Raw genomic sequence first — 21,424 nt, 5'->3', positions numbered from 1 at the left:
AATAGTGGTTGCTGCTTTGGCGAATAATTGCTTTGGTGAAAAATTCGCCTAAAAGAAAGCTTATGAAAATCGACTGCCCCAGTTTTATTATTATTATTATCACATTCAAAATGCTAATGTGTTATCGAACAAAACGGTTCATATTTTACCAAATCAAATAATTCTGACTAATAAAACTAAATGAAACATTCAATGTAATGCAAAAGTAATGGATTTCTTTTTACTGGACTTCAGAAGTCGCTGAGCATATGTGCTGATATAATATTCGCTTCAAATGGATAAGATGCGGATGCTCGGTTCTTTCATATAAAACTAATTGAAATAGCTTTTTCATTAAACTTAAATCCGAAGCTCGAAATAAATTGCAATTCTTTAGAGTCCCCTCAGCTTTCCTGAGAGCTGTCATTTGCACAGTACAAAAATATTTAATAACATATGTTATGTAAAATTCCAATATAATTACATAGAGCAATTAAATCACTAACTTTGATCATTTCTTTTTTCTTCTTTTACAGGTAAGTGACGTCCGAAATAGTTGTGTCTAATGCAGCCTTACCACAGACCGCAGATGTAGGTAAATGTTAAATGTAGCTTCATAAGCGAACACGCACAAATATATGTGGTGTTATCTGGTGTTTAACTGTTATATTTGTATACTTAAACACAATCAAAATGCCTAACAAGGAAGGTCGACTGGAGAAGAGTTTTCTAAATTTCGAAAACGAAAACGGAATCGAATTGGGGCTAATTTTGTCTGTACTGAATATATGTATGCGTGTATGTGTGTAAATATGTATAATCCTCGTTTTCCATTCGAAGCAAAACACTTACATATGCATTCGGTTATACACTCATACAAACACCAGCACAAATACGAGGAAATCGACATTGCAAGCTTTAAGAATGCCATTTGTATGCAACCGTAAGCAATAGTAGATACAATAAAAAGCTGGAACGTGACTTTCATTGGCATTCTCATAAGCATACTCATTTAGACATGCACATATACACATGCATATGCACACACACAAATACCTCGCCCCTAACTATATGGTATGTAAATTGCATAAGAAAAATCGAAGTATCTCTCTCAATCTGAAACTATTTCACTACTTCTGTTAGCGTATTAGACGCATGAGTACTTCGCTTCTTAGTTGCTTATATACAATTTAGTAGGTTTTTGTAACTACACTCGAAAAGTCAGTATTTTCTTTAAAGAGATAAATCTCATAGTAAAATTGTTGGAGAAATTTCCAATAATAACGATTGTCTCAAGGAATGCTATGGCAAGTCTTCAAAGCTTTTGGATAAGAAAAGAAGAGGATCTGAAGCATGGAAGAATATCAGTATTTTTTTTGGTAATGTGTCGAGAATATGTTGAAAAACGTCCAGTCGAAGGCATATGTATAGAGCGCGGTCTTGTTAGAACCAAGGGTCGTCGGCATTAACATCCACAGCTCGACACTCAACGCAACATTATAGCTGCGTTCATTTTTGAAGAAATATTATACATAATATGAACAAATGATTACCTTCGCACATAGAGCACACTAGGAATAACATTTCAACAATGGCTTGTGAATTAATTAAGTACCCATTTAACCAAAAGTGAACTTAATTGCGAAACGAATTTTTTTCGAAAATCGGGGTCGATGGCCATCTCGTTTTGTGCCCAAGTCACGGAACGATTTTATAAACCCGCAAACCAAGAATCTTCCTTCAACTCTTCCATAAACGGATGGACTCTGATTGGTACGCGCTATGGCAGATGGATTCATAAGGGTTCCTTCAATACGCAGCTCCATAGCAGTAATATCCTCTTCAGTGAGCATTTTATGGAGTCTGTGAGAATGCACATTTTCCATTCTAGGGGAACCAATAGATTATCAGGAAGGATATTATAGCAGTCCTATAGATTACCCATTTCGAGATTGCCTATATTTTAAAATAAAAAACACAGAGACCTCAAATTTCATATTGAATGTTTATTATCATTCGAAAGAACGTTCTTTGGAATTTACTTTTGAAGATTATCTTTTTCAAATATTCAGATGGTCCATCTATTAAGTCCAACTTGCGAAGACTCGTTCGAGCATGTCGATTGGTAACGAATGACACATGTGATGTTTGGATCCAAAGCCTGAATCGGAGCGGGATTGTCCGCATAGACCTTTTGACTTTACATATCCTCTCAGGGAAGTGTTGCCTAAAGAAATTCATTGATTGATACGATGTGTGGGAAGTGGCGCCGTCTTGTTAAAACCAACTGTCGCCGAGATCAAGAGGCTTAATTTGAGGCATCAGGCCATTGACGGTTATGTTCTCACCGGCATCACTTTTAAAGAAATGTGGTCCGATGAGTCCAGCGGCACACCAAACCGTTTTCTTTCCTGGATTAAAAAAGCAGCCTTTGAAACGCATCGGGTTGTTCTTCTCCCAAATGCGGCACTTTTGCTTCTTTACATACCCATTGAGCCAAAAATGGCCCCCATCGCTGAACAATATTTGGCTCGAAAACGTCAGATCTTCTTGGAACTTTTTAAAAGCCATAGAGCGAAACGATGTCGCTTGGAAACTTTGAGCGATTTCAAACTGTTTTTGCACATTTTCAATTTAAGGGCCGAATCAACTCTCCACTGTCTTTGTGTACACTCTCAGCTACGACTGCTATATTTTCATCACTGCGTGCTGGACCTAGGTTATTCGCCTGAATATTATGAAATAATGAATGCTGTCTCTTATTATTATGTTGACCGTAAGTTGAACGAAGTGCGCGAAACACATTCTTTACGATTTGTAAACTTTGTTCTCTCTCTCCACTATGAAATGCCGAACAATAATGAACAAAAATAACATGACGGCTTGAAACGACTCACGTGTGATCTGTCAAAAACGACTACTACTTGGATCACCCGTTAGATAGAAGAATATTTTTTAAATTTTTTAAACGCAGTTACATGCTTACAACTAAAACAGGTTTTACTCATTTTACTTTAATCCCACCATTCTCTCAAGTTCTAGGTTTAGTGGTCACTTTCATGCTTGTTGAGACTAGATATACATATAAGCAATCACATCGCAAAGGTAAGACTGGGAAAGTCTAAAGCTAAAAACGATATTTATTTAAAAAGATGGCATCTTAAATATTTTTTTATTTAAAACCCCCATCCCTATATACAAAAAATTGCATTTATACGCACATCAGTGCATTTGAATTCGCCATTTCCGCGTAATTTTTCCCTATGCTTCTCGTACTTGCTCAAGTGTATTGTAACTGCTCCGGTGAAAAGGATTTACTCACTTCACAACACCGGATACACGATCATATCAGTCCGCCGTGTCACTCTAATCCTCCAGACGAGGTTCTAAGCCATTTGACACATGTTACTGCATACCAAAAAATAATATAAACCTCTTCAAGTTGCACGAACTGCTTGTGTATTTCAATAAAGTTACGAGTGTTTGTTTGAAAGTCGATTTTGCGAGTGAGTAAATCAGGTGAAAAATGTTTGGATATGAGGCAATGGTTAACAAATGCTAACAGTTTGCATAGTCAAAGTAATATGAATTCGAAAATAAATGTTATATATATTTCTAAATCTTTTGAAACAATGGATATAAATATGTGAATATTTCTCAAAAACTTCTCCACTTACCGCTTGTCCTTGCGCGTTTGTGACGTTCGAAAATAGCCATTACCCATTGTGCCGCCATAGCACAGGCTGTGACTCTGACCCGAACCTATTTTGGCTGTTGATAAAAGTCAATTCGTAACACTCGTAGAAACAACAGGCCACGCTGTGAAGAATAAAATTTTAAATTTTAACTCTTAAAAATAAATATGCGATTTAAATAATATGTATTTATTTGGCTTTTTACAGTTTTCTGTTAAGTTTTTTCTAGTCCAATAAACGAATCAAACTTTCATATAGTATTTTCCAAAGACAAGTCAAAAATGCTGATGACCATAAGAAAGCCGAAATTTTTATTTTACAACCAAAAATTGCAACTGTGTAAAAGTCTCGTTTTTTAAGCCTTACTCTATACTTTTTATGAGTTTTTTAAACCATTTGTTAAGTTGTAAAACTTCGAGGGTTTTTTCAATAGTTATAATTTTAAATGATGCGGTGTTCAACTACTCTATAAGCCTGCATATACAGGTATTGCTCATACGACATGTCATACCAAAAACTATTAAGAAAATGCATTAGTTTTGCAGTAAACGATATAAATAAGTTTTTTAGCATAGTTAGAATTAACAGATTTAAATGAAATATGCACCGTTTTGTTCGACATCTTTTTGCCACTTTGAAGGTAATTTAATGCAACGCTGGTATAAAGCCTCCGCCTCCCTATTGATAAAACTTAGGAATAGCTGATTTTCACTAGTTTTCCTAAAGGCAAAGTTTTCACGACCAAAATCATACGCCATAGGCAGAAGCAAGTAGCAAGTACTTAATTGCCTAATAATATCTCAAACGAGGTACTGCAGCTTCTGGTGAATCAATTGTAGTTTCGTTCACTAATTTGTCGTATCACCTAAAACTAAGAGAGATAGAGACAGTATTTTATATATATAAACGATCAGGATGACGATAAAAGAGGAAATCCAATTGACGGCCTGTCTGCCCTGTCGTCCGTGCAAGCTGTAACTTGAGAAAAAAAACAAGATATTTTGATGAAATTGGTATGCGGGTTCCTTAGTAGAAAAAATCGTAGATGGGCGTAATCGGACTACTGCTACGTCCATAAATCGCCATTAATCAAAAACTTACAAAGTGCCATAACTAAGTGCTTAATTAAGATATAAAACTGTAATTTGCCACAGGGGACAGTGGAAAGGGGGAACCTGTGGACAAAAAAGTATGAAATAGCGGGCGTTGACCCGCCCTCCAATCAGTTTAATATACATACATATCATACCCCAGAGACATTAAATATTACCTCAAATACGGCTTGAGAGGTTTCTATAAGAGTCGGTGTAAATATTGGACGATGAGCACTGGCGCACCCCACTTTTTGGTGAAATCACATATCTCGTTACCCGACTAACCGATTTCGACTAAATGTAGTACGTATGATTCTTCTTATATTTCTCTATCACAATACGAAAAAAAGGGAAATCGGACTACAACCACGCCTGCTTCCCATATAACACAATTTTAAGTTCCACTTGAAGGTTCCCTTTCCCAGGACATAAATCAAGTAGCAATTAATTTAACGGGATAAAGCTTTGCATGGATAATGTCTTTAGTGTATGCCACCTTATGACCAAAAATTGTCCAAATTCACAAAATATTGTTCAAGCCGCTATTTACCGAATGTGTGGATATCTATAATTGACTCGATCAATGCGTGAGATATTCAATTTAAACTCAGACAAAATCTTTTCATGACAATAGTGGTTCTTTGCATCGAAAATAGGTTTAATGGGGTCTACAGGTATACTCCTCTTAGTATACCTAATATAAAGTTTTTTGAACTTCCAGGTGACTTTATGCTGGATATATCGGCCTATATTTGAGTTATCTAAATGAAAATTACAGAACATATTTTACTCATAACAGTTTATCTTTATCTAGCCCCCATATAACAGACTTTCCTTCATATGATCGGTGATTGTATGGGAAGTGCTTTAATGAAAACCAGGGAACATTTTTTTTTTGCTTGATATAAATATATGATTTTCATATTTCAAAAAAAACTTACGCCGAATATGTCATAATATATGTATATATAAAATTGCTTGGTTCCGATCCTCTTGCTGACAGTTTACCCCTCTCTCAAAACGTACAATTTATCATTGGCTTCGATTAGGATCGGAGTGAAAATTGGCGCCATATTTCACCGCATTGTCACATACCGACATAAAACTTTGGGGTTTAATATAATTCAACATTATCGAGTTAATGTTTTTCATCGTTTGAGAGCTCTTGCGGGATTTACTTTGCGCAGCAAATTCGCTTTCCCAAACATTAAAGCCCGCCATGTTCGTAAATTATGACTGAGTCCACTTTCTCGATCAATTTCATTTTGTGGTCATCCAAAATGATTTCGTGAAATTCTTTGACTTTTCATATGATAACAAGGCCTTTTGAACGTCTATTAGATTCATTGTTTTCGGTGCAAATTTTTGCCTTATTTTATATTGATTTTCTTCTTCTTCAACATTGACGTAGACACCGCTTACTCGGATATAGCGTATACAACAGCGCGCCAGTCGTTCTTCCTTTTCACTATTTGGAGGCAATTGCAGAATCCAAGGGAGAGAAGTACTTCTCCACAAGGTCTTTCCAATGGAGTGGAGGTCTACCTTTTCCTCAACTAATCCCGGCGAGTCCTGCATCGAATACTCTCAAAACTGGAGTGTGCTCATACATTCGGACAGCATGAATTAGCCAGCGTATCGCTGTCTCTTAATTCGCTGAACTTTGTCATTGCCGTCGTGTAGCTCATACAAGTCGTCGTTCAACCAAGTTCGCCAATGCGTAAAGGACCATAAATCTTCCAGAACCTTTGATTCTGGTTTCAAAATAGACGAAATTACTGTCAAAGTTGACTGTCAACAGTGACCATCGCGAGACGCGAATGCGATGACTGCTTTTTTTTATGGTAGAAGATATTTCGTCTTACCTTCGGTCACTAACAAACCCTTTTGCTTCGCTCCTTTGTCCAATCTGGAGAAATCAGAACTGTTTTGGCAAATGATATCTATGCCAACGGTGAACGCCAACAGTTCTACACTGTTGTAGCGGATTGTACTTTCTCTATTCAGCTCAAATTATTCTCTCCAGCAGAAGATTAAAAAAATCCCACGATAAGCGTTAGCCGTGTCTAAAAGCTCGTTCGGTATCGAACGGCTCAGAGAAGTCTTCCTCGATCCTAACGGAGCTTATTGGTATTGCTCAACGTCAGTTTACACAGCCGCATATGTTTTTGCGAGAATACCAAATTCAGACTTAGCGCCATAAAGCAGTTTCTTTTCGCACTTTCGAAAGCAGCCTTGAAATCGAGTAGCAGGTGTTGTGTGTCGATCCTCTTTTCACGGGTCTATTCTAAGATTTGGCGGATGGTGAATATCTGGTTAGTTGTTGATTTTGCAGGCCTGAAGTCAGACTGATATTGTCCAATCAATTTGCTGGCGGTGGGCTTTAATACCTATATTTAACGCTCGATTGAACATTATACTATATGTGAGATTGAGGAGGCGTATCCCCGGGGTAGTGCTCGCAGATTTTGGTGCCCTCCTTTTTGTGAATTGGGCAGAACATAAGATGATTTTCTCTATTTTTACTGCCTCTAAATTCAACAAATCAGTAGTCGGTCACTGAATTCGCTGGGTCGAATTATCAGTTACACCTATCGAATTTATATCAACAAAAATAGTAGAACTAGCATCACTTTGAGACCAATGACTTGAGAAATACTAGATAGCATATCATGAAAATTTAATAGTATTCAAATTAATGTTTGCCCACTAAAGCAAGGAAAGACATTTTTGTGGCACGATCTCTCAATCAAGATAAACATTATAACATTAATAAGTTAATAATAAGAATTTAGATAATAAAAAAATTAATTTAATAATTTATGTATAACCAGCCTTCAATATAGGGCACCCCCAATATCCTGATGAAACGCAAATAGCATTATTGTGTAATAAATGAATATTAATAAATTTTTGGTAGAAAATTGTATTACTAACTGCACCAATCACTAAGGAATTTAGTATAATTAAGTTATTTAAATATGATTGTTTTCTGTTTCACAAAATAATTCGATCACACATCCTTGTTTTCATCTCATTTTCATTCCCACCAAATTTTTTCATAAAGATAATTAACTGTTCATTAGAGAAAAGTTTAACACATCGCATCCCACCTCATTAATTAACCTTCGGTTTGATGCCCATCGAATTCATTTTCCATTTGAATAAATTCACATCAATGTACTAAACCCGAACGCACCCGCTTTCAGTTTCCCCGTACGTTATGTGAATACTTGCACCCCACTTTAGTTATTTTTGCATTTCTTCAAAATTATACTCCTCTTTTCTTTCTTCTGTTTCTTCTTTTATGTTTCGTTCAAAGGCAAGAGTGAAACTGCAAATGAAAATGCAGAGCCATCCGCCAAAGAGAGCAACCTCTTAGCAAAAAGCATGCAAACACAAAATTTCAAACCACATCACTTGCTTAAAGCAGATGAGACTCTCTCTAAAGGTACGATAAATCTGCTGCAGCTTTCAGCTGCTAGTGGTCCACACTAGCGGTGCCGAGCGCGCGCTTCCATTGCTCATCACCATACAAGGTTAACAATTTTCTTTTTATTATTTTATATATTTATGTAATATCAACTACACTCATGCCAAAACATTCACGTCTACATACTCGTACATTTTGCGCGTGTTCTTTTGCTTCATCAATGAAGAGGGGGATATCACGACGCTGAAAATATCACAGTTACGCACCCAGCTGCGTGCGCATGGCTTGAGCCCCGTCGGCAAAAAGGATGTGTTGGTGCAGCGTTTACAAAGCTATCTACGGCTTAAGGCAGGAAAGCCTACAACTCACATTTCAACAGATACGCAGGCGTACGAGCTTGTTGCAACAGCGGACGAGGAGAAAATAATAAACAGCGAGAGCGCAACAGAACATAGTGATACAGATCATCAACTTGCAAAAGAACAAGCCAGTGAAGAACAACTAGAAATCACTCCGCTTATGTACCAAAATCGCTCATCCAACCAAGCAACAACAAAGCACGAAATTGACAATGTTGAGCTTCATGCCAAGGACCCAAATTATGAAGTTCAACACAGTACCGTGAGTTCGGCGTCTTCTACTCAAAGTCCTAAAGAGTGCGGCACAGGTAATGCTAGTGGCGGTGAAAATGATGGTGACGACGATGATTCACATCATTCCAACAAAACACATTCAACTGAAAATGTGGGGGCACACAACAAGGGTAAGCAGGTTGCTAACCCCTATTGAATATATGGAGGGAAGCATAATTGTGTGTAATTAACTATATGTTAAGTATGAACAATATCTGGTTAAATAACTTAAATAATTTAAGGTATTACTTTATTATAATACATGGTGTTAAAATTGATTTCTCTATAATTTCTTTCAGGATAGATTTTTTTAGTGTAGATATATTGTATATATATATAAACCTTGTTTTGCGCATTAATGCTTTAGGAACGTAAAACAAATATTTCTTGAAAAACCTCGATGACATTCCACTCTTGTAAAAAAGAAGACCACTGCTGATTCTTAATACTATTGAATCTCTTGTAGTCAATTTGTTCCATTTGTGTGCTATCAAATCTACAAGTATAACTACTACTGTGGGCAAATAGTAAGGCTTTTTAATTTGAAATTCGTGCAAATATCCATTTGGTTGGTAAGACTTCCAATGACATCTGTGCCAGATATCACATCAAAATAATCCTTATTGTTTAGTATACTTTTATATTTCTAAAGTACATAAAGTGTATTCAAGGATTTTAGCGATCAGTGATATTATTCAACAAAGAAGTTCCAAATAAATTTAGTATGCGGAATCAAATTTCTGGTTCCGAAAGCTTTATGATGTTGGAAAAGGCTTTGCCGATAATTTTTTTCGCGAGCAAAGTTTTTTGATTGGTACAAATCATTCAAAGAGGGTTGAGAACGCGTTGACGACAATCCACGTCCAGGACGGCCATCCATCTAAAAACCTTGTCAAAGCAGATCAAAAATCATGGTTGTGTTGATTGTTTTCTTGGATTATCGAGGTGTGATGCACTCCAAATTCCTTTCGACGAGCCAAACTGTCAACAAGAAATACAATTTGAATGTTATGCGTCGTTTGCGCAAAGCTATTCATAAAAATATGGAATTATGGACGACAACTCTTGGTTTTTGCACCACCATAATGCACCGTTGCTAACTGCACTGAGTCTTTTGCCAAATTTTCAGCCAATATCGTGCCGCAACCACCGTATTCGCCTGATTGAGTTTCATGTTACTTCAGCAAACTCAAGCAACCGCTCCGGGCAAACCGTTTTGAGTCAATTGAAGATGTTAAACGTGAATCGCTACACGCGGGAAAAACACTTTAACAACTTTTTCGAGAATTAAAGAAAACGTTGGCACATTAAGGTGAAGGGAAACGAATAAATTTTTAAAAATAAATTAAAAATTTTAAAATTATGAACAAAATCTTACTATTTTTTGCTCATAGCCATTCGTGCGAATGCATCAAACCAATTTTTGCTACCCTATTCTCCAGTGAAGGCCTTTTGCATCTGCCTAAATAAATAGTGGTCAAAAAGGGGCTGGGTCTGGGTTGTAGGGCGGTTGGGACAAAACTTCCCAACCGCTGTTTGCGATATAAATTTTAGCCAGTCTTGCAACGTGAGATCAATCGACATTTTTCAGTAATTGCTCGCTTCAATTTGAAGAGATGTTGTCGATAGCGTTCCCAATTAATGGTTTCACCCGGTTTTTTAGCTTATAATATAGCACGCCTTTCTGAGCCCACCAAATACGGATCACTTTAGTTTCGTTGATTTGGCTGGYTGGCTAGGTTTTACATATGATATTTCGAAATTAGGATTGTCGTAATGGATTCATTTTCATTACTATTCACAATGCTTATTTCTGAAATATAAATAGTTTTTCAATGCCTCTTAACACACAAAATATTTGTTTTTTAATCTATCAGACTGCTTTTAAACGTTTCGAAACCCTACTTGAATTACTCGCAAACATCCTGCGAGCTCGTCTTGTGTCTACCATTTTCAAACCTGTCGGACTGCCCGAATTTGCATTACTTATATATGGGTCTACCAACAAGAATGACGTGATGTAGGACATAAACACGAATTTGGTCAAGATGTGTTCTATATTTTTTTATTAAGCAGACAATTTTCAGCCATTTACGGTTTCAACGAAAGGTCGGATAAATTGCCACCACGACTCCGTTTGTATATATCTCACCCGAGCACAAGCCAGACTGTTTACCCAAAAGTTTAGACGTTAAACAGGAAAAGGCGCACCTTCTTATTGGAAATATAGATCGCCCTCGCCGATTTCATCAAACTCCGGGAAAAAAATGTCGGTGGTCATCGATTATAGTGCTTGCTTTTGAAGGTTGCAGCATTTCCACTTTACAAAAGGCATCAGACATGTTGATGCCACCAAACCACAAACTGCAATTTTGTTTGTTGACGAAGCCATTAAGGCAGAATTGGGCTTAGATGACGCCCAATCAGCTATCAAATCGTAACGAAGTGCACCTTATCTGAATGCCATAATGAAATGAAGTTATAGGCGGAAATGAACATGGTAGAACCAAACCGTTCATTGCGGTTAGTCCCCATAGCATAAAGTTGCTGATCCGTAAAAATGAAGGAGTGTGCAGAGAGGGATATTGGCAACAACTCCAAGGCATGCGCCATTCCCAGATTTTAGTGGATGGTTACAACCTTAAGAGGTTTAAATATGTAAACGAACTACCGAGAGAAAAATTCAGGCTAATTGTTACTTTCCACATTGGCAAATTGCAGATTCTACGACATGGAACCTAAAACGCTAGAACACCTAATAATTGACTGCACAACAGACTGTAAGCGCAGAATAGAGGCAATTAGATACATGTTTCCAAATAGGGATCACATCGCCTCAATAGCACCTAGCAATTAGATTTTTTCAATGTGCTGGGACAAAGTGAGTTGTTGTGACTTAAAGGAAGGAAAATATGCTTTATTTCGCGGTGTTATCCTCACTTATTTATCTAATCTACAGTATCCACCAGAGACATGATTTTGTGTAATAATCTTTGAAAAATTCCAAGCGTTGTTCAAAAGCGAAACGTGACTAGTAAAAATGGCAAACCTTACTAAATACACTCACAAAATTTAACCACACGAGCTACGCCAACTCTATTGGTAGACGCTGCATGTATCTTGGCATGGTAGTTCTAATATGAGAAGACTAGTGAAGGGGGTCGTGCGTTGTTGTCCCCTTACTGTCTAATGCCTGATGGCTCGGTTTGGAGTGAGCTCGGTTAACGCTTGTCAAACAAAAGTGACTGCATGATCCTAATTGACCAGAATATAGCACAATTGGGTCATTGAACTACTTGTTACTAACGGTAGATCCAAGTACAGGTACTTTTCTCAATAGCTTTTCATTTCATAGATCTCGCGGAAGCTTGACTCCAGCYGCCAAATCGTTAAACTTCATTACGGAAATTCACGTTCTGTAAAGAATAAGTTTCGCGCGCTCCGCTCAATTTATGGTCTACATAATTTGGCCCACTAAGCGTACTATACACAATACCTTCACCCATCTTGAGGCACACTATTCATTATTGGATAATATTCGAGCGAATAGACCATGACCGGCAAGCAGTGAAACAAATATAGCAGCCGTAACTGAGAGTGTAAAACGAAGACCGTGGAGAGTCGGTTCGCCGGTCAGAGCAACCCGGACTGTCATATGAAAGGGCAAGGCAAGGACAAAGGAAAGCGTATAAAATGCAGCTTGTGCAAGAACTGAGGCCGCTTGCCCTTCCCAATCGAAATGGTTTCGCTCTATGGGCTCTTGAAAAGTTGCAAGAAAATCCGACGTTTTCGAGCCAAATTTTTGTTTAGCGATTAGGCCAATTTCTGGCTCAATAAATATGTAAACAAGAAAATTTGCCACATTTGAGGCCAAGGGCTACCTGAAGAGATTCGAAATCTGCCAGAAGAAAACAAAGGTTTAGTGTGGTTTGTGAGCTGCTGTATTTCTATATGTATTTCCGGTGAGAACGTAACCAACATTCAAACGTCAGTGGCGACCATTGTCGCGCCATCATAACCGACTATTTGATGCCTCAAATTGAAGCTCGTGGTGTCGGCGACATTTGATTTCAACAAGACGGTGCCACTCCTCACATCGCATTAATCAACAGATTTATTGAGAGAACACTTCGGTGAGCAGACAATTTCATGTTTTGAGTTGGACGATTGGTCATCAAGACCATGTGATATCTCACCGTTAGACTTTTTCTGAGAGGTTATGTAAAGTCTACAGTCTATGCGGACAATTCCACTTCCATTTAGGCCTTGGAGCAAAATATCACGCGTGCCATGCGCCAGTTTCTGTATTTTCCCTGTAATAAATAGGGAACGTCAAAATTAATCACGCTTTATATAGAAGAGGCTTGAACTTCAAAAACAAAAACGCCATTTTAAAAAAATTTAAAAAACTTAAGTACCCAAACTCAAAATATCCAAACTTGCATCTCCTCTGAACCTCTCAGTTTGAGTTTCGTTGTTCATTTAATTCTCTTTAGTTCTTAAATTTAAAGCACGAAACCATTTTCGAAATAAATTAATATTTTTTAACAGAGCTTTTCCAAAAAAAAAACGTTTACTTTTTACTGAAATTAAAATCGAATGTGAGAGGTCAAAGCTTAAGTAGAACGTTAAAGCATCCAAGCGATAACTTTTAAAAGGGTGAAGTGATACTTTTATATTCTAAGTAATTTATGTTAGATCAACATTTAAATCATTTACCTCAATCCGTTTATTATGTGTCGCTRATTTACGAGTATATGTGGCTTTCTATACGAATTTTCGCAGTGGCTCCTTGTGGGATTGCTAAAATAAACGGCAAGGCCTAAGCCAACTGGCACTTTGGTGCTTCCGAAATCACCTGCATAAATCTTCACACTTCACGCTGCACTACCACCACTACTGAATGCTGAAAAGAGACGAGTGTCGGGTGTGGGAAACCTCAGTTGACGGGTCGCTGTTTTCCTTTACTCATTTAATTCGCCTTTAATTTGATTAATGGCAAACGGCGTCGCAATTGTTCATGTGAAATGCAAACATCGAACAAAAACAACATTACATGCATACATGTGAATATATGATATGTATATATGTATATGTAGACATGCTTATGTATGTACATATATGTCGAATGTATGCGCTTTGCATCCATAATTAACGAGCCTCAGTCACTTCTGCACGCAGATATGCAAAGAAGACCACACGCACTTAAACACGCATATGGCATGCTCGCACACACACACCAGAATGCATATTCACATATGCACATATGTACATATAAGTATAAGTAAGCATTGACTTGGCACCGCAAGCTGATGCCCTAAAGAAACGCAAACCATAAGGATTATATTTGCAAGCACAAACGCACACATACTAGCATGCCACAGCTTAACAAGTAAATTTTAGAGAGCATTGTAGCAATTTAAAAGTGTTCCTTTGTGACAACAAACATTTTTAAGGTTTTCGGGTTCTGTTCCCTACTTACGTCACTACACTTCCGTTGATTTGCACTTTGTAGTCCGTCCACCCCATTTGTCTGCTGAAATCGTGCCATTGGTTCGCCAATTTATTTCGAACTTTAATCTTAAATTCGGTTGTATCCTTGGCGAAAGAAGGCCGCAAACAGAAACTATAAACTGTCAAAAATGCCAAAAAGGCGCTAGGAACAGCCTGCTCTAAGCAGTAAACTTTTTGCTAATAGGAAAGCAGTTGCATTTGGCGCGGTTTTCATGCGTAAACATCTACAAAATCAAATACGTGTGCATACATACATACATATTCGTATGTACTACATGTGAGTCAGTTGTGTTACCATACATTCGAAAAGAATTAACCCAGTATGATGCAGGACTTATTAAAAATGGACTAGTTTTTGCTCGGCTCGCAATTATGCGCGAACTTTTTATACTCTTGCAACCTGTTGATACACGTTATAATAGTTTTGTTCGCCTAACGATTGTAAGTATCACCTAAAACTAAGCAAGATAGATATAGGGTTAGATAGATAGATAAATAATTGAGGAATGCACTGCGACCTTAGGTCTATTGTGCCCTCACCTAACTCACAGGGACTCGCTTAGCCCCAGCATGTTGATGAAGTCCAGTATTCTGCTGGGTGCTAGCGAGGCGATGTGATCCCTATCCGGAAACATGGCTCCAAGGGCCTTCGACCTGCGCCTACAGACTGCAATGCAGCCGATTAACAGGTGCTCCGGGGTTTCAGGGTCCTTGTCGCTAAACCGACAGTTTGCGCAAGATGATAGACCCATACTGGATAGGTGCCTTTTCAGCTTGCATACAAGCTTATACAAGGTGAGTTCCAAAGTAAACAGGACTTTTTGAATCTAGCGCCCCCTGGTGGCGCTATCTATATGTCGACTGGTGTCGACATCTCCAAAACATCGATTTTTCGCATTTTGAACGAACATTTGGACTTATGAAAGGTGTGTGCACACACAAATTGATTGACGACCAAAATTGCTCAGAATCCAACATTCGAAGACATCATTAAAGAGGTTTATTTGAACAAAAATCATAATTTAAAGATCAACCGCTCCCAGTATTCACCTGATATGGCAACGTGCGACTGTGTGCCATGAAAGGAAAGCGTTATACAGACGTAGAGGCCATTCAAAAGGATTGCACTGGCATACTGGCGGCCATACCGGCCAACGAGCTAAAATACTTGTTAAACAATATTGATTTTGCCGAAAAAACCATTGGATCTGTTTTTTTTTTTTTAAGTCCGGTTTACTTTGAAACGCTCCTTGTATATGTATATATTATATAAATAGTCAGAATGATGAGAAAAATTCAAATCGGGGTGCCTGCCTGTCTGTATTTCCGTCCGTCTATCCATGCAAGCAGTAACTTGAGTAAAAGTTTAGGTAATTTTATATATTGATGAAACTTGGTATGCTGGTTCCTAAGTTATAAAAGAATTACGAGTTCATAGATACGCGTAATCGGACCACAGACAGTGTGAAAATGAATGAAATCGGTAGATAAACTCGCTCACTCCCCATATATTGGTACTGTTCAAAACTACTAAAAACGCAATGAATTTATAATTAAATACGCCAAAGACATTAAATTTTACCCCCCTAAATGGTATCAGAACGATTTATGGGAGTCGGTGTAAAAATTGGAAGATGGGCGTGGCACCATCCATTTTTTGGTGATATCACATATCCCGGGACCCGACCGACCTAAGGATTTCGACAAAATTTAGTACGTCGCATTCTTATCACAGTGTAGAAATTAGCAGAAAAGGACTTCAACCACGCCTACTTCCCATACAACATAATTTAAAATTCCACTTGATTCTTTCACTTTCCAGTACACAAATCAAGAATCAATTAAAATAACGGGAAAAAAATATATAAATGACGAAAAATTGTCCAAATCCAACGAATACTGTTCAAGCCCTTAGGTATGTGAACCCCAATATCTATAGTTGACGTTATACCGAAAATGTCGATCATTGTATGTTATATCCGTATACTACATTCCTACTTCAGAATTGCACCGAAGCTATAATAAAGATCTGTAGATTTTGATCGTTCACTTTGTATGACAATTTATTTGAAGATTATAATATTATTGAATTACTAGGGACATTTATGTTAGCTAACACTACCATTGTGATTGAAAGCCAATTTCTATTGCTTTGCATAAAAAGTTCGAAGAATTAYTTTCGCAAAAGAAGCATAGCACTTAAATAGAATTCCTTGTTGTCAGCTGTCAACAAAACTATTACCGTGCTTTTTTCGGCTTCGACGCATCTTTGCCACGACCTTCGGCTGATTGATCATCTTAAGCAATGATACAAAACTCATCGCCATTAATAATACGTTTAATGATGTCCTGGTGGTGAAAGACGTTAACACGACGCTATTTTTCGTAAAAATTTAGTGATTTTGGAACCAATCACTTTTTTCACTTTCTTTTTAATCAAATTTTTTCTAATCAAATTTTCTTTCAAAATGCTTTTTACTGGTTCTTCTGATATTCTAACGATGCAAGTAAGATCTCCGACGTCGGTTCCCAAGCACCAAATCCTTTACTTTATTGACGTTTTGATCATCAGTTGATGTTGATGGCCGTTCTGGACATTCACGTTCACAACCCTCATAGAATAATTTGTACCAATCAAAAACACTTTCTCGCGACAATCAGTTAGCACCGAAAACCTTTTCAACATTCTTAACGTTTCAGGACCAGAAATATAATTCCGCACACAAAATTTAATCAAACTTTTTTGTTGCTAAACACTAAAGATTATTTTGATGTGTCATTTGGCACAGATCACACTGACGCTCATAGCAATCTAAAAAAAAAATATATATTTCGGCGAACAAATACTGACTCATTTGTTCCAAAATTAGAACAAAGTCAAAGTGTAGATCATAGGTAACATGATATAAAACTCTCTAATTTGATAGAGTAGTATTCATGGGTATTTTTCGGTATCCATTCCACAGAAAAGTATATATAATTAATAAATCCCATATTAAACCCATATATATGTACATATATATATATTAATCACAAAATTTAAATAAATATTGAGAAAATACGTAAAATTCAGTAAAAAATCTGATCTCTCAAATTACCCACAATTTCGCAATTTATTTTTACGGGATTCTTGATGGTAGTTCCTTATTTTGGTTGTCGTGATTTCAATAGCCCATGAACTTTCAGTGTTGCGTAAAAAATCCATAAAATCATAGGGTCTCTCAATAAGCGAATAAGGCCCTCTAGTTTATTCTTAAATAAATTATGAAAAATTCCTTCTGTGGAACTCATTAGCAGTGCTCAACAAGAAACATTCTCTAAGTGAGAGAAATTCATAAATCAAAGTTGGCTAATATATTCGTTAACAATTCAATTGGATTGTTTTAGTAATTATTTTAGTGATTTAAAGAGTTAAGGTGCAGAAGGTTCATATATCGCTTATGCGTAATATGTAACTCTTTCTTGTTTTCCTGATAGCTCGACAAACACATGTATGTATATATTTCTCATATTAAATCTGTTATCTATTAGGTGCTTAAAATAATTAATAGAAGAAATATAATTAATGAAATTCGGCTAATATTCGCCAATCAAAATCTTGACAATTAAATTGTGTGTCAATTTAACCCAAAAAGCCCACTTTATAACCTTATAATACCCTTCACATACACAAAAGATTCGTTGCAAGAAAATTATTCCGATCGTTCAGTTCGTATGGCAATTATATTCTATAGTGGACCGATATCCGCGGTTCCGACAAAAGAGCAGCGTCTTGAAAAGAAGACAACTTGTTCAAATTTTTAGATCGAAATCTCAAAAACTGAGCGACTAGTTTCCGTGTATACAAACAGACAGACATACGCACATAGCTAAATCGACTAAACTCGTCATGCTGATCATTTAGACATATATTTTATAGGGTCTCCGATGTTTCCTTCTCTGAGATACAAACATGTTGGCAAATTTAATATTCCTTGTTCAGGGTATAAAAATATTTACAGTTTTCAATATGGTTTCTGATACCCGATTGTGTTGTTAGTAACACTTACTTCATCACAAATCGACTAGTTCAATCCGAATCGGAGACACTTTCGTACACTACATGGAAATCCATTTGAGAATTTGTAAGGTGAACCGTTGATATTAGTGCACCACATGCGCAACTCAAAAAGTTAAACCTAACAAGCCAGAAAATAAAAGGTTATCAACAAACAAACAAAAAAGCACGAGCAAATAAAGGAGCCAAATAAGTAGCCAAACTACTGAATTTTTTTTATCACGATGGGTTAGCCGGGCAAAGCAGTCAGACGCCCAGCCAGTCAACCAGCCTCCGCTTGAAAACCAAAAATAACTTTTTTTTGCGAATTTCCACTATCACAACTACCACAACCACAGTAACCGAGCAGCACTAGAACGAGTAGCAATGTCATTACATTGCTAACGTTGTTGCCCCACGCACCGTTGCTGATGATGTTGACGATGTTGCGGCTCAACATACATAGGGCACTTGTGTGGGAGTTTTGTGATGTTTTGGGCGAAACTCAATTTGTGTTTGTTTCGTTGTTGTTAGTGCTTTCCAGTTGTGTTTGCAGTAAGAGCAACGGGAAACTATAAATCTGAAATGAAAACACAACTAAACTTAAACACCCAAATTGAGGTCGAATTAGGAATTACTGCTTTGAGACAAGAGTAGGCCTAGAGACAACCTTTTTGGAATTTTCAAGCATTTTCCACATCGAAAGTCATACTAAGGAGTACGAAGCGTGTTCAGTTCGGTGCATATTTATACACATACAGATGTTTATTATTGTCATAGCTATATAAAACCCTTCTCTGTGTACGGGAAACATTACAGAAGGAAGTATGCGTAACATTACGTTCCAGTTACGGGAATCCTCCTTTCATGGAAAAAGGAGTAAATACATGTTCTTTATTTTGGAGACTTGAGATATTAGCTGTGAGATAACTGCTTTACTGTCGTTCTAGAATTGGTTGGAACCTACGTACTAGAGATTGATATTACCAGCGAGGTACTCGACTTCCGATAAACAGGCTGTAAAAGGTATATGACGAGATTGTCAATCTCAAGTTTTTTCAACAGCGAAGGCTCTATTATTGGTTGGTTGTTTGAAATAGAAAGCTCATTATAGCCGGCCGTACATAGACTGTTATTAGATCTATTGTGCTCCTTGGTGCTAACCAAATTAAGCCTTATTCAGCAATTTAGTGGATTTAGTATAAAAAAATTCCATCTAAGCTGTCAAATGTCTTTTACGTTAATTTTTCTAAAGTGATAATCCCTACAATTTACTAAATTCTCTTTTAGCTAAAAGTAAGAGCTTTTGGGTGGACATGCCCAAGGTAACTTTGTGGTATGCTCGTTGTTCATCAATCTTGTACCAAATAGTATGATTCTATGTTAATATAATATCAATTTGAAGTCACCAAAAAAGAACAGAAGAATTCCATATCGATAACATTTGCAAATTCCTGAAATACAAATATCCGCTCTGTGGAAACAAATTCACGAAATGGAGGAAAGGTCAATTATCCGAGTTCAATTTTATGCGGCTGGAAATCAGTATGCTTTGTAGAAGCCTAAAACCTAAACTCACACAGTTACACATATTTAACAGGTGATGCAAGTAGAGGTACATCTTTCAATAGCCAGAGCAACGTTCAAAAATCGTTCAACTTTATTACGAAAGTTCATTTTTTGTAAAGAAGCAAATTTTTGTTTTGCGCGCTTCGCTCAACTTATGGTCAACATATTCGGCCTACTGAGTATACAATTCCAAAAAGCTGAAAGTGTACACGAAGACCGTGTAGAGTCGATTCGGCGAATAGAATGGCTTGAAAGCGTACAAAATACAGTTTGTGCAAGAACGGAAATCGTTCAACGGCCTTCCCAAGCGACATCATTTCGCTCTATGGGCTCTTGAAAAGTTCCAAGAAGATCCGTCGTTTTCGAGCCATATTTTGTTGACCAATGAGGCTCATTTCCGGCTCAATGGATATTTAAACAAGCAAACTTACCACATTTGGGACGAAGACCTTCTTGAAGAGATTCAATAGCTTACATTTCACCCAGAAAAAAAAACGATTTGCTGCGGTTTTTCCTATAGGGATACGTAAAATCTAAGTCTATGAGGACAATCCCGCTTTGATTCAGGCCCTAGAGCAAAACATCACACGCGTCATCCACCAGTTACCGGACGAAATGCTTGAACAAGTCATCCAAAATTTGGACTCAACGGATAAACCATCTGAGACGTAGCCGCAGCTAACATTTGAAAGAGTTAATCTTGAAAAAATAAATGCTAATGAATAAAATGATAAAATTTGAAGTTTTTATAATTTTTCTTTGAAAAATAGGGAACCTCAAAATGTATCACCCTTCAGAAGTTTAAAACTTAACCTCACACAAAACTAAAACTTAACCCTTCGAATATTCGAAATCATTGCGTTGTATGTTTGGGGTTAAAAATGTGAGCAATTGCCATCTAGCAAGTCTACACAATATTTTCTACATAGCTACAAATCGAAGAGCAAGCAATAGAAAAGATTGCAATGTTTTATATTTCTTTTTCATTTTTATACACAAATACGCTAAGGACATTCGAAGTTTCAAGCAAACACTTAAAATTTCTTTTAACTTTGCAACATTATGGAAAGTCGTTGAAGAACTGTTATTTGTCTTCCTCAAGGCATCAACTGTCAATATCCCATTTGACCGCCATTTTGCGCTTAAGCAGCAGACACTTAACTGGCGGTGATAAGGGAAAGAGCGAGCAATTTCTTCAATGGTTAATCAAATACACTTCCCTCTGTCATCCCTAGGGTATTGTAAAGAGTTTTCGGCGTGTTATGGCACATATTGCTTGGGTAAACAACATCAATCGGGGCAATAAGTTGACACTTTCAGAATTTTTGAGGATGTGACTGGGTGGCATGCAGCGAGTTAAAGAGGTGTTCGTGCCAGCGCCGTCAACAACAGCGCAACAACAACAACTGTTGTTTCTTTCTTTTTTGTTTTTATTTATTCTTTTATTTATTTATTTATTTTTTTTTTTTTTT

At 37.1% G+C, this 21,424-nt stretch overlaps 2 protein-coding genes across 7 annotated transcripts in view; one reads left to right on the top strand and one right to left on the bottom strand.

Annotated features, from left to right (window-relative positions):
• The window catches only part of LOC108977199 (calcium uniporter protein, mitochondrial), a 165,365-nt gene that overhangs the window by 134,161 nt on the left and 9,780 nt on the right, over window positions 1-21,424 (top strand). Inside the window, exons 1-2 of one of the 2 annotated variants that reach the window (XM_018946777.1) lie at window positions 8,087-8,219; window positions 8,428-8,964. The exons of the other annotated variant lie outside the window; for it this stretch is intronic. Coding sequence (XP_018802322.1) covers window positions 8,159-8,219; window positions 8,428-8,964 — 598 coding nt within the window. The 5' untranslated portion in view covers window positions 8,087-8,158. Of the gene's footprint in view, window positions 1-8,086; window positions 8,220-8,427; window positions 8,965-21,424 lie in introns of those variants that run through there. 2 annotated transcript variants of the gene reach the window in all.
• LOC108977198 overlaps window positions 1-21,424 on the bottom strand; it is a 90,412-nt gene that overhangs the window by 68,620 nt on the left and 368 nt on the right. For 2 of the 5 annotated variants that reach the window (XM_018946774.1, XM_018946775.1), the window contains exons 1-2: window positions 13,553-13,843; window positions 3,657-3,798 (exon numbers count right to left, since the gene is read on the bottom strand). In XM_018946774.1, the coding sequence (XP_018802319.1) occupies window positions 3,657-3,703 (47 nt within the window). In that variant the 5' untranslated portion in view covers window positions 3,704-3,798; window positions 13,553-13,843. Of the gene's footprint in view, window positions 1-3,656; window positions 3,799-13,552; window positions 13,844-21,424 lie in introns of those variants that run through there. The other 3 variants (XM_018946772.1, XM_018946771.1, XM_018946773.1) reach the window with 3 other exon arrangements.

Source organism: Bactrocera latifrons, unplaced genomic scaffold, assembly GCF_001853355.1.
Source record: "Bactrocera latifrons isolate USDA-ARS-PBARC rearing strain unplaced genomic scaffold, ASM185335v1 scaffold_85, whole genome shotgun sequence".
Taxonomy (NCBI): domain Eukaryota; kingdom Metazoa; phylum Arthropoda; class Insecta; order Diptera; family Tephritidae; genus Bactrocera; species Bactrocera latifrons.
The sequence above is the reverse complement of the archived record's forward strand: the minus strand, read 5'-3'. Positions and strand labels throughout refer to the sequence as shown.